General features: G+C 48.0%; 1 protein-coding gene across 1 annotated transcript; it reads right to left on the bottom strand.

The window, feature by feature from the left end:
* Positions 1 to 866: 866 nt before the first annotated feature.
* Positions 867 to 12,178, bottom strand: TMEM120B (transmembrane protein 120B). The gene is made up of 12 exons (XM_017814171.1): positions 12,072 to 12,178; positions 8,539 to 8,657; positions 7,465 to 7,581; positions 6,626 to 6,685; positions 5,991 to 6,086; positions 4,840 to 4,929; positions 3,883 to 3,948; positions 2,923 to 2,984; positions 2,579 to 2,671; positions 2,103 to 2,167; positions 1,883 to 1,951; positions 867 to 1,667 (listed from the first exon to the last, which is right to left on the bottom strand). The coding sequence occupies exons 1-12, from the start codon at positions 12,138 to 12,140 to the stop codon at positions 1,554 to 1,556; spliced, it is 1,020 nt and encodes a 339-aa protein (XP_017669660.1). The 5' UTR covers positions 12,141 to 12,178; the 3' UTR covers positions 867 to 1,553.
* Positions 12,179 to 12,221: the final 43 nt, after the last annotated feature.

Below are 12,221 nucleotides of genomic sequence, written 5' to 3'. Positions count from 1 at the left end.
ATTGTGTAGCCTTTTCTCCACAAGAAGACATTTGTCAGTAAAAGAAACACAGCCACCCATCACCTTCCCCAGTACAAAACTGAAACACCAACGCACAGGAAGTGACCACATTTACCATCAGCTCCAGTGGAAATCTCTCAGTTTTTAATCTGAGTTTCTCATGCTGCAGAACTCACATTACTCACCCCTGCAAAACCAGCTCCACTGCTCAGATAGAGCAGGTTCCAGCATCACTCTCAAAATAAAGCAATTTACATTTCATAAACTGAGAGTTCAAAGGATTTAAAAACCTCACAGGGTGTGCAAAATTCAACATAACAAGATGCAGCCCAACTGGTGTGAAAGTTGTTGAAAATATTCAAATTGCAATTCACTGCTCATGCCCACAGGCCAGTGACACGGCAAAGGCAATTCTGCTTGTTTGCAGCAACAGCACTGATGGAACCACTTCCATCTGTGCTGTGTCCCTGTTCCCTCATGAACACACTTAGGGGAGGAGGGCACCGTGTTCAGACACTGCCCAAGGATGTGCCAAGTTTGGGCTTTGTGCTGGCTCAGAGGGAACCTTCCCCACCGAGGAAGACACAGCCTAAGGCAGCTCAGTGCTGCAGCTGGCTCAGGATGCACAGACATTACAGCACCCAAACCAAGGGTGTTTTAACAAGCACGTTTAGGTTCAAGCAGCACAAGGAGTTTAGCAGGATGGCAGGCACTGTTTGTCCCATGCCACCCTCCTGAACCAGTGTTTACAAGTGCAGCATCTGAAGAGAGCATTTAATATTTCTGTCCTCCCCTTTCCAGAATGCTGTTTCAAAAACCAACCCAAGGGCAGTGTGTGTGTTACTAAAAAGGGGCTGAAGCAGCTGCATATTGAATGGTTTATTTTAGGTCCTTTCAGGCCTGGACAGATGACTCGGTCTCCCTGGAAAACGGATAACAGACTTCCCTGCCATTTAAAAACCGCTTTTGCTTGCTTGATTTTGTTTTCTAAAGAGAATTTCTCTTCTTTAAACAGCTTTTTAAAAGTGTATATAGCAGCAGTATGGTACAAAGATGAGCACTTTCTTTTCACAGTACACACAGGTTTAGTATTGCCACTGAAAATATGCCTTAAACAAATGCCTTGAAAAACAGCATTCGCTCTGTATTCCTGATCCACCCAGAGTGTTTATAACCCTTTGCAAATTCAATTACCAGAATTTAAATAATAAAACTGGAAAGTGTTAAATATCATTCCAGAATTGGAATTACAGTAGATCCCACATTCCCCCAACGCTGGCGCTTTGCCAGGCAGGTGCATGCTGCTCTATATACAGAAGAAAAAAAAAACCCAGAAGCAAACATGTTTTATATTAAATATACATAAATAGCAGGACTGCAGACTGGAGAGCCATGCTTGAGATAATACTGAGTCTGTGCTGGCAGAGTCCTTTGCCAAACACGGGGACAGACGAGTCCTCCCGAGCCCATCTGTCTGAGCTGGGCTTTAGCAGGATCTGTCCCAAACCCAGCCCTGCTGCAGGCAGAGGGATGCACACTATGAATGGGGGGGTTCACAGCTTCTTCACTTTGTCTTTGTTTTTCTGGAGTTTAGTGTGCACCACCTTGAGAGTAGTGAGGAAGTTCCCGAGGAAGAGCAGCAGGAACGTGAAAGCCAACACAAAAACCTGAGAGGGGAGAAGAAGCTGCATTTACTAGTTTTTACTATTACAAGATGGATTATATTCAACACTGCTGGACTCTACTGGACATAGAACAGGCCCTCTGCTGCATTATGCTGAAATATTTAATTGGGGTCAGATGCCCAAATATCTTTCAAGATGTGGTTAAACACCCCCTCTCCCCCTGCTCCGTGCTTTTTCCGAGCAGAGCCAACACACACCTGCCATTCTTTGCACTCCTTGTGCCTTGACAATCCGAAAAGCGTGATTGCATTATATAGCTGCCAGAACTGCAAAGGGATAAAAAAAAACGCATTTTCATTACTAGCAAAATAAAAATGAAACCCTGGGAACGTTCTTCATGGGTATGTGTGATCCAAAGCACCTTCGTGTGGTGCTGTGACACTGCACCCAGGGGGAGAACGGGACTGCCTGACTTACATGCCCGAAGAACAAGAAGGGAAGGAGAAACGTCAGCCCCCGCCACATCCAGGACTGAAATCCTTCTGGAAAAGGTTGACAGACAGGCAGAGTGTGAGCACAGAAGAGCCAGGACTGGAGCTGCAGCTCTTCCCCACCCAGACCACCCCGTAAGGACTGTTCCTGTCCTGCTCTGCAATAACCAACCAATTTGAAGGTGGGATAATGGAAGGAGGATGAAGATGGGGATGACCAAAACCTCCATCTTGACCCCCTCAAAAGCTGACAGAGATCAGATCCCTCTGCTCCCGACCCACAGGACCTAAGGAGAAGGATAAAAACCTTGCTCTCCTTCCTGCCTTGGGACACAGGCAGCAAGGCAGGGGGGCAGCTCTGCAAAGCTCACTCTCGAAGGCCACACAGCCCTCTCCCTCCCTATCACTGCATCCAAAACCTGTGCCAAAACTGTGCAAAGAAAGTATTGCAGGAAACCTCACCCACTGTAAGGTCCAAGTGGTTTCTCTCCCCCAAAGCCCGGAGCCTATAGAGGCAGCCCCTTTGGTAATAATACTGTAGGAACTGAACACAGCCTGGAGAAGGAAAGAGAAGACATTACTGCTTTGGCTATTCTGAGGTATGATAAGTATCAAATTACTTTAATAATATTTAATCCAAGACCATTTAATTATTGCTTATATTTGTAGACTGCATATTTGCACACTATCTTTATATTCCTACAGTTTAATACTCCAGTATTTACCAAACAGAAGTGTTTTCTTCCAAGCATGTAAAGACACAAAATTACTTTATCCTGTGAATTAGCAAGGTAAGAAATACTCACTCTGAAATATTGAAAATGCTAAAAATTGACTGCGAAACATCTGATACATGAGTCCATCCGGCCTGGAAGCAAAACACAGGGGAGGTCCATTAGTTTGCTAAAAGCAGGTGACATGACACCCTTCCCCTTTACCACCAAGCCTCATCCCATTAGCAAACGAACCAGCAGCTGGTACCCAGCCCATTCCACCCCACTGGGAGCCCAGAGAGGTGCTACAGCCACACAGAAAACACTCTCATTGATTAGGTTTCCCCTCTCCCACATGTATGAAAAATCTTTGCCATTATCCCAGTTTTCTTTAGGCACCAAAGCCATTCAGCATCATCCGCATCGAGAATCCGAGCGGTGGAGAAGGGGGGGGTTGTGCTCATTATCCTGAGGGCAGTTCAGGATAGATGGAGGACAAGGGATCTTCTGCTCCAGCAACTATATCATCCCCTTACAATTTCTAATAATTGAAACAAATTTTAATAATTAACTAATCGGTTCATGCCCAAGATGAGACGGGTTGAATGGGGGCTGTCCATGGGGTGCATCGCTGGGTTGTCTGACACCACTCCCCTGTATTTTTGGCTTTGGACTCTGTAATCAGGGTTTAATAAAGGCACCAAACCTTCATTTTGTGGTGTCCTTCCTCTACAGCAGCAAAGTGCTGTTCATTTCCTTACTAACAGAGATAGAAATTTGGAGCCTTGCAGAGGCTTTGATACCACCACTCCAACTACATTGTAAGGTTTGTGTTTCTTTCTTTCTTTTTTTAAACCAGCAACGTAAATACAAACTTGCAGTGTTGTATTTATCACTGGAAACATCTGTAACATCAAACAAATATTAAGTCTGATGCTCTGCCATGAGCCCATGTGGCCACAGCTTCCCTGTCATGCTGAATTTGAATGCTCAGATGACATAAACACCATGAAACAGGCTTGAAGCACCTCGAGCAGGCGAGAGCAGACTCACCACGTCAACATCACTCCAGACAGGAACGTGGAAACGTAGTGATGGGACACCCACCAGCCTTTGATCCTGAGAAAAAAAACAAACGTGGCAGTTAAGACAAGAAACATGGATTTCAACACCAAAGCCCAGCTTTATGGACAAAAATGATTCCCAACTTGGGAAGGAGGGACAGGGAACAGAACAGTCAGCCCAACTCAAACACAAGGGATGCTGCAGAACACTGTCCTGGCAGTGTGGCTTAGTTGGGAGCACAAATCCATGGCATTGGAGGGAGGCTCAGGACCAGGGCATGTCTCCCATGCTCCCACGGGCTCTGCAGCACATCCAGCAGCAGCAGTCCCTGCAGCAGGAGGCACCTCCATGGCTAATGACACACAAGTGTCAGCCCACACACCCTTTATTTCCCTGCCATGGAAGGAAGTGACGTTTCCAAGGCCTTCCTATGAGGTGGCTGGCTCTCTCAGATACGAGCACTAAAAGGAGCTCAGAAAACAACAGTAAAGTGAGCAAGGGCTGTAGTGGAGCAGAATCAAGAAGGGAGGGGCTGCTCCAGAGCCAAAGCTGCCTTGGAAACTAAGCCAGCATGGGTTGATTTCGGGCATTTGGCCATGGATTGATTTGGGGCGTTTCTGACCAAAAGTGTGTGACCTCTGACACAAAGCAGCACACTTACACCCCAGGCCACACCTACAAACCCCACAGCTACCATAAACATCCAACACTTTGGACCAAGAACTTGGGGACTTCTAGGAACTGTAACTTCTCTCTCCCCAAATTTCAGGTGGCCACATCTGCCCTTGGAAGCAACCAGGGAGGGGGATGGAGACAAGACCCTGCAGAGAGGCATCAGCATCTCATATTTTCTGGGCTTCAGTGCAAAGCTGAATCCTCAGTTGTCTCTTATTTTCTTTTAAGGACATTTCATGCTCTACATGGTTTTTGCAGGTGGCACTGTACCTTGATCCATTGCTAATGAGAATGCTTTCCCGTATCGTCAGCGTGCAGTAATACCACACTAACAGAAAGTTAAACACTTCATCTGTCACCCTGTTAAACAGAAAAAAACACAGAGTTAAAAAAAAAAAAATCCTGTTTGTTATAAAGATACATTTTAAAAAGCCCTATTTTTCCTTCCTCCCCTTGAGTGAATGAAAACCTGCCAAGTGAGGCCACAGACACAAAGCCCCAGTCCTGAACGTCTCTAACCCTCAGGCAGAACTGCACACAGACAGCACTTGAAGAGTTCAGGGCCATTTCCCCCCTGGGAAGTGCCCTGTGATATAACACTGCAGATCCTGAGCTGATAAGCAGGTATGCAGGGATGACATTAAGTCCTTCTGAAGGAGAGAAAGCACCATAGAAGCAGAGGATGATCCAATTTGGAAAGGCATTTCCAGGCTAATTCAGTGAGGAGATTTCCATGAGATCTATATAAATCCAATCAACTAAAAGAACGAAGAGCATTACCCTCTGAAGGGGAAAAAAACAATCCACCAAAACTTTATTTTGCCATTTGCAAACTCCTGAAGCCAAGGGGATTTGGGGGAGTCTCTGTACAGGGCAGCATCATTCCTGGTACAATCCTGCATTCACCCAGACACACAGAGACCTCAGGGAAGTGTCTGGCTCCAACACCTTCCTGGTTTTTAAGCAACACTAAATACTGGAAGCTTGTTGGTGCTCAGACACTTATCACAACCTGGAGATAACATTTCAGGTCTGATTATTTCATGCAAATCCTCTCTCACTGCCTTTGCAAACCCAAAGCTGCAGCACAGTCCCTGCTCTGGGACCGCCCATGTACAAAAGCAACTGCTGGTTCCCGAGCACAGCATCATGCCAGAAAAAAAAAAAAGAAATCAGGAAACATGTTGTTTGACTCCTCTCAGTTACAAAAGACTCCCAAAAGAGTTTAAAAAGGCAAAACAAGTACCTAAAATACAGACCCTGCTAGAGTTGAAGAGGAGCAGAAGGTGTCCTGCTGTCCAACTGCCCAAAGCCTAAACACCACCAGAGCCCATCTCACCATCCTCAACAGGACATAAGTTAGTTCCAATCCAGCACATTTTTATTCAAAATACTTGATTAAAAGTAAAAATGCAGCTTACCTATAGTGCAGAAAAAACCTACAGGCGACAGCCCCAAGTAACAAGATTATTGTCAGATAAAGTTTGAACTTCTCATACTCGTCCTTGTAGGCAAACCTGGAAGGGAACAGACACTGCTTATGGACACAAACGGGTGTTTGACCACAGTGGGGCTTCGCTTTTTTCAAACCAGACACAAATCCACATGCCAAGCCCAGAGACAGAGATTTTGCTGAAACACTTGGAAAAGCAGCAGACTGGTGGAAGGCAGAGTTCTGCCTGCAGGGAGGGCCTGTCTCTGCTGCAAGACAATGGCTTAACTCCACCAGCTGGTTTCTGGGTTGGCACGATAAGATTTAAAACATATAAATCTCCATTTTCTGCAGCACTGTATGCCTGAAGTCACAATACTATTTTTCATTGCAAAAAGACCCCACCCTTACAATTAGACCACAGGCTGGGCTGGGCTTAAAAGCAAGTGATGGACAAATTCAATTGTAGCTACATGAAGCCTTAGCTTGTTCCCATGTCATGGTCCAACTTGCCCACCCCTGACATTTCACTCATCAGATCTGAGAGAAACCCATTCCCCTCTCTGGACTTTAGTGCAGACCCACAGCTGGCCCCAAATCACACGTGTGGGAACACTCACTCACTTTGCTTGGTTACTCAGGAGGGTTACATTCACGTTTCCCAGCACCAGATTCAAGTACAGGCTGAAAGACAAAAACCAAGAGCAGACCCAAGTAAGTTGTTTTATTTGAACATCACAGGATGACCCAGATTGAGTTGATGAGACAATGTCTCTGCCAAAGCCACGTTTGCTGGAGGTTTTTAATTAAGCCAAACTGGAGGGATGGACCACAGAAGAGGATGTAAACGTGGAAAGATTGGTCAGCATTTCCAAGAAGTTAAAGAAGAGGTTTATTCTCCCGGTCCCTTTTCTGCACTACAGTCTAAGGATGAGATATGTAACATGCACTCTCCAAATCCAAAAATAACAGGGAGGAATTGGAAGAAAAGTTTCTGATAGAAACTTCTGAGGGGCTGCAGCATCACATAGTGCTTGACAATTGTCACAAATCTGTCCTGACAACCCCCCCAAAGGAGAGTATAAATTCAAAGTTGGTTGAAAATGTTATTTAAAAAAAAAAAACAAAAAACAAAGAGAAAATTCTTATGCTGATTCAATCCTTAAAAAAATTAGTATGGAAAAATATCAGTATGGAACAGTGAACTGCACAATCCCTCACCAATGCAGGTTACTTTCATCTTAAGAGAAAACCTGCACTGCCCACACACACAGTGCATTTACATACACTCACAGCTCATGAATTCTGTGTACCACTGACACAGCAGCTCAGCAAGAGATTTATGACTAATCCAATTTCACATGTCTGTCTTCAACGTGCACCTTATCCTTCAGGAACAAACCGCTGAGAATACTTGAAAAATCAGCCTTCCTGGAGCGTGTGCCTCCCCAGGGAGCACGTACCCGTTCTTCTTTGGCAGGTAGGCTTCCATGTCAAAGAAGGCATTCTGCCTCTCCTTGATCTGGCTGCTGATCTCCTGAATGAGAGCAAACTCCTCAGGACTCGCTCTGGGCTTGCACCTGCAAGAGCACAGAAACAAGATATTCCTGTTCACGTTTTCACCTCCTTTTTATTTAAAGGGAAAATAATGTTGTCATAAAATCCACGCTGTTAAAAAGCTGACTGTGTGAGGTGATGCCATAGCCCACTTTGCTCCTGTATTTCTGCAGCACCATTTGGTTCACCACTTTATTTCACTGCCAGGTTTATGCTACTGTAAGTTACTTCAACCAGCTGGTTTATAAATCAGCTTCCCTTTTCATCAGCTCAGTGACAGGACTGTGTGCTCTTCCCTAACAGAGCACTTTGGGAATTTTGTGCTTTTTTGCAGGAACTCATTCCACCTTGGGAACTCTGTGTGTGGTTTCACACACTGCCCTTGCCGAGGCTGCAGCTCTTCAGGTATGAAATACTGCAGGATGTAACAGGACACAGAGCTGATGATTTACTGGCAAACTGTGGTTTTAGCAATTAATGTAAAACAGAGAGCAATGTGCAGCAGAGCCAGCAGCCCGGGGTGTTGGAGGCGCTGTACTGAGACCTGCACACCAGGAATTCAGCCTGTGGCTCCTGGGGATCAGCCAAGCAGCCAGAGACAGCTCCCTCCTGTAGATCCACCCAGGGGTAAGTTACACCTCCAGGTTTGAGGATTGGTGTTGCTCCTACAGTTGCAGCCTATGGAGCAAAGCTTTGCTCACCTGGCAAAACCCACAGACCAAGAGCTGCAGGGACACACTGCAAGGATGAAACCCACACTGGCTCCCTCAAAATCCTTTGTTTGCAGGACTCCATCTCTCATACAGTTATTAACGTTTTACCTGGCTATAATATGGAGCAACTTTAGCACGGCAGCTGTACATTAACTGTACATTAACTGCAGACTGTACATTAAAATGCTAAAAATCCAACCATTTGAGCTCTTTGGGAAGGAGAAACATCCCATCCCTGCCTCCTCCACCCTCCAAGTCTCCCATTACCGTTGCAGGCTGTGCTTCAGATCCCTTAGTGTCTTCTTCTGCCTCTGTATGGAGCTGCTGCAGGCTGTCTGCAAGCTGGTGACTTCTTCCAGTTTCTGCCTGTAAACTTTGTGTGTTTCCTGCAGGAGAAGAGGAGACAGTTGGTAGGAAGAGCCCTTCTAGGTTACTCGTGGCATTTGGTCCTCCCCTCCAAGGGAAGGAAGCAAACCCCTGGTTTTTGGGAGTCAACAGGCACCCCTGCAAACAAGCAAGGAGGGGGTGATGCCAACCAGCATAGATCCAACAGGGCTTAAATGGACACTGATGAAAGTCCTGCAAGAGGAAAAGCATCCTCTCTACACTCATCTAATTTCCTCTTTCTAATGAGCTTTCCCACTCAGGAGCTCCTCACTCCAGTCCCACCCTGCAATGAAGCCCCTAATCCTTGAATCTCCTAATCCTCCAATCTCCTAATCCTCCATTTGATCCTGATCCATCTCCATCAAATGGGTGGCTAAATCACAGAGCAGGCACTCCAATTTCACAGCCAGATTAAATCTGGAGGGAAAAAGATGATGTGGACCTAAAGGGGAGGGGAAAAAAGATACAAATTCAGGCCAGGGGGTTTAGGCACCTCCTGGCCACCACTGCCATCCTGACCCTATGGATGTTCAAGCAACCTACTGCCCCATACTCTGGCTTAAGAGGTCTCAGGAAGGGTTCACCAGGCACCAAGCAATGACCTCTGGGCCAACTGTAAGATCTGTAATGACTTAGAAATCAGAGTTTGCAGAGTTAGTGCCAAGAGACAGCGTAGGTAACATGGCTGTTGGCACGGCTGCTTCATCTGCCAACACTTCAGTGACTACAGAAAATTCCCACTGCTTTTCCCAGAGCATAAACATGGTGGTAAAACCACACAAACCAAATCTTTGCTCTCCTTTGTCAGGATCCAGCTGGTAAATGTTATTTACAAGAACAAACCAAAACAAGCTCCAGTATCCAATTTAAAGACCTTAATAACCAAACTAACCATGTCCAGGCACTGCAGCTCTCATCGTTTCTGAATCACTTTGGCTTTGCTTGGCATGGGCAGGACTTCAGGGCTCCCTGGATTGCAGAGTAACTCATCTTGCTTCTCTAGATGTCACGCAACAACATCTTATAAAAGGCTGATTCAAAGGGCGTAAAAAGCTCTTTGCCAAAAAAGGGTTCATGTATTTATTGAAAACACAAATAGGCGAGTTGAGAGCTGGTAAATTTTACCCCCAGCCAAAAACATCAGGATAATGGTTTGAAAATGACACTGTTGTTTAGAAGAACATAACATTTGCTACAAGTGGGGTTATTTATTTGCCAAGAGAGACCAGTGCTTACAAGGAGACTCACTGACAGCAGGGTCTTAATCCAAATCTTGTGACATGTTCATTCTCAGGGTTTAAATTAATAAACTGTTGCAGAGCAACTTGCATTTTTTCCCACATCCCTGCCCCAAAACTGAAACACCCCACAACCCTGAGCTCTGTCTCAGAGATGAGGCACTGCCCTGGCAACCCAAACAACAAAGTGGCTGGTTAGAAGAGCTTTGCAAACCTAAATGTCCCCAAGCCCATCCCATGAGTCCCCACTGCCCCAGGGGGATGCTCAGTGCTGCTGTACAGCAGCACCAGCCCCTCCAAAGCCCCCCACGCCCAAATACAAGTGCAGCCCCCAGTGCCCTGTGCCAGCCAGCGTGGCAGGGCAGGAGCTACAACCAGAGTCCAAGATGCAGCCCCTGACCCAGAACTTACAACACAACTATAAAATACGAGATGAGGCAGGAGTGCAAAAGAAACACAGATCATTTTGCCCCATGGGGATCAGCAGTGCTCCCAACACACCAAAAAAATCCGAGCACCAAAATTTATTTTCCCTGCTGGCATTGCAAGGGAGACCATTTTAGTGGGGGTGACCAGAGTACCTTGGGAAATACCCACAGAGAGCTCCTTCAAGCCATGAAGAGCAGTTCCTGCGTGGTCCTGGACCAGCATTTCCAGCTGGAGATGAGAGTCAGGGCAGCCAAAAAGGGTGCTGACAGGAGGAGATGCAGGCATGGAGGGGGGTCAAGCTGCTGCTGGGGAAAACAGGCTCCTCAAGAGCAAGAGATGCTGCAAGTGCATCCAGAAATCCACAAGCAAGGGCAAGTATGAGCGGACACCCAGATGGAAGTACTTTCTTACTCTAGAATTGGGGTTTGACTTGAAGCCGGTTCAGGGGTACAGGACCTTTCTCCAAAGCACATTTAAGCACCACCAGCATCTCGTGGAGCTGGAGCAGAGCCATGACCTCTCTGTTCCCCTCTTCTGCAACACGTAAGAACTCCCTGATCGTGGATGTTATTCCAACTTTTCACCTCTACAGTGCTAATCACTGGCCAACTACACCTCCACCAGCAGCTTCCACTCCACTGATTACACTTTCCTTTCATGGGTGGGGAAACTGAGGCAGGGACAAGTTATTGACATTTTGCTGTGGTTTAGGTCAGACTCAGGTGCTTGTTGAAGACAGTCAGCACACACAGCAAACAAGTGACCAACAAAACCACACCAGCTGGTCTATCCCAGCACCCAGCCTCTCCTTCTGCTAACAGACATGCAACCTGAACTGACTTTTAATTAAGACAATGAGCTAAATCTGGAAATCACACTTTTTTTCTTGTGTGCACGTTCTGTTTAACAGCCTAAAAGAGGCTAAAACAGCCTCTGGAGTGAGAACAGCCGGTCGTACTTTAAAACAGGCTTTAAGATTTAAAGCACGTGTGTAGGTGCAGCACTGATGACATGCAGGGAGAGGAAAGCTTCTGGAGGTAACAGCATCTTGCAGAACAGCTCTTGGCCCCTGCTCTGAGGCCTCTCTGTCCCTCAGTGCACCTTTGAGAGATGGAGAACCAGCACTTGAAGCCCTTGTACCCCATCACGGGAAATCAAACTATGCAGAGATGCTGGCAGGGCAAGCGCTGCCTCCGCTGTTCTTTGTGCCGTGCCATGGGTGCACGGCCACCCCAGGTCCCCCTTTTCCATCCTTGCTCCGGCAGTGGGAAATGCGGCATCACGACCCTTCGGTGCATCCCCAGAGGTAGCTGGGGCATCGCCATGGTTCGGTCCGGATGTCCCAGGTGTATTCGTAGTACCTGCCTGGGGTACCGGGTGTTTGTGCCCCGCACGGATGCGCATCCCCGCAGCGCTGGGCATCCCGCGGGCACCCCGCGGCCAAGCCCCGAGCACGCGTGGCCGCCCCGGGCGGGGCAGGGGCGACCCTGTGGGGCTGCCCCGGGGCCGGGGGTGCGGGGGGACCCCCAGCCCCGCTCCTGCCGGGCCCCCTGCCAGCCTGGGCGCGGGGGGAGAGCCGGGGCCGGCCCCGCGACAGGATGCGGAGCAGAGCCGGGGAAGGGCAGTGCGGGAGAAGCCGCAGACGCGCGGCCGGGCGAGGCATCGCGATGTCCCGCATCTCCCCGCCCGGCAGCCCTGCCCCGCATCTCCCCGCCCGGGAGCCGTGCCCCGCCGCGCCCCGCTCACCTGGAGCTGCCGGAACTCCTCCTCCAGCTCCCGCCACTCTTCCCGGCCCCGCTCCAGCTGGTCCCTCATGGCGCGGGGCCGCGCCAGCTCCCCCGGCCCCCGCCGGCGCGCGCCCCCCGGCCCGCGGGCCGCGTGCGCCGCTGACGTCAT

Source organism: Lepidothrix coronata, unplaced genomic scaffold, assembly GCF_001604755.1.
Source record: "Lepidothrix coronata isolate B3197 unplaced genomic scaffold, Lepidothrix_coronata-1.0 Scaffold44, whole genome shotgun sequence".
NCBI classification, from domain to species: domain Eukaryota; kingdom Metazoa; phylum Chordata; class Aves; order Passeriformes; family Pipridae; genus Lepidothrix; species Lepidothrix coronata.
This window is presented reverse-complemented; position numbering and strand designations above follow the sequence as displayed.

Excerpts from the sequence above, each read along its gene's own strand:
- TMEM120B (XM_017814171.1), bottom strand. The coding sequence starts at position 12,140 with ATGAGGGACCAGCTGGAGCGGGGCCGGGAAGAGTGGCGGGAGCTGGAG. Across the intron at positions 3,949-4,839 it reads CTCATTAGCAATGGATCAAG|GATCAAAGGCTGGTGGGTGT; the intron begins GTACAGTGCCAC and ends TTTTTTTCTCAG. Across the intron at positions 2,672-2,922 it reads AGCATTTTCAATATTTCAGA|GCTGTGTTCAGTTCCTACAG; the intron begins GTGAGTATTTCT and ends TTCCTTCTCCAG.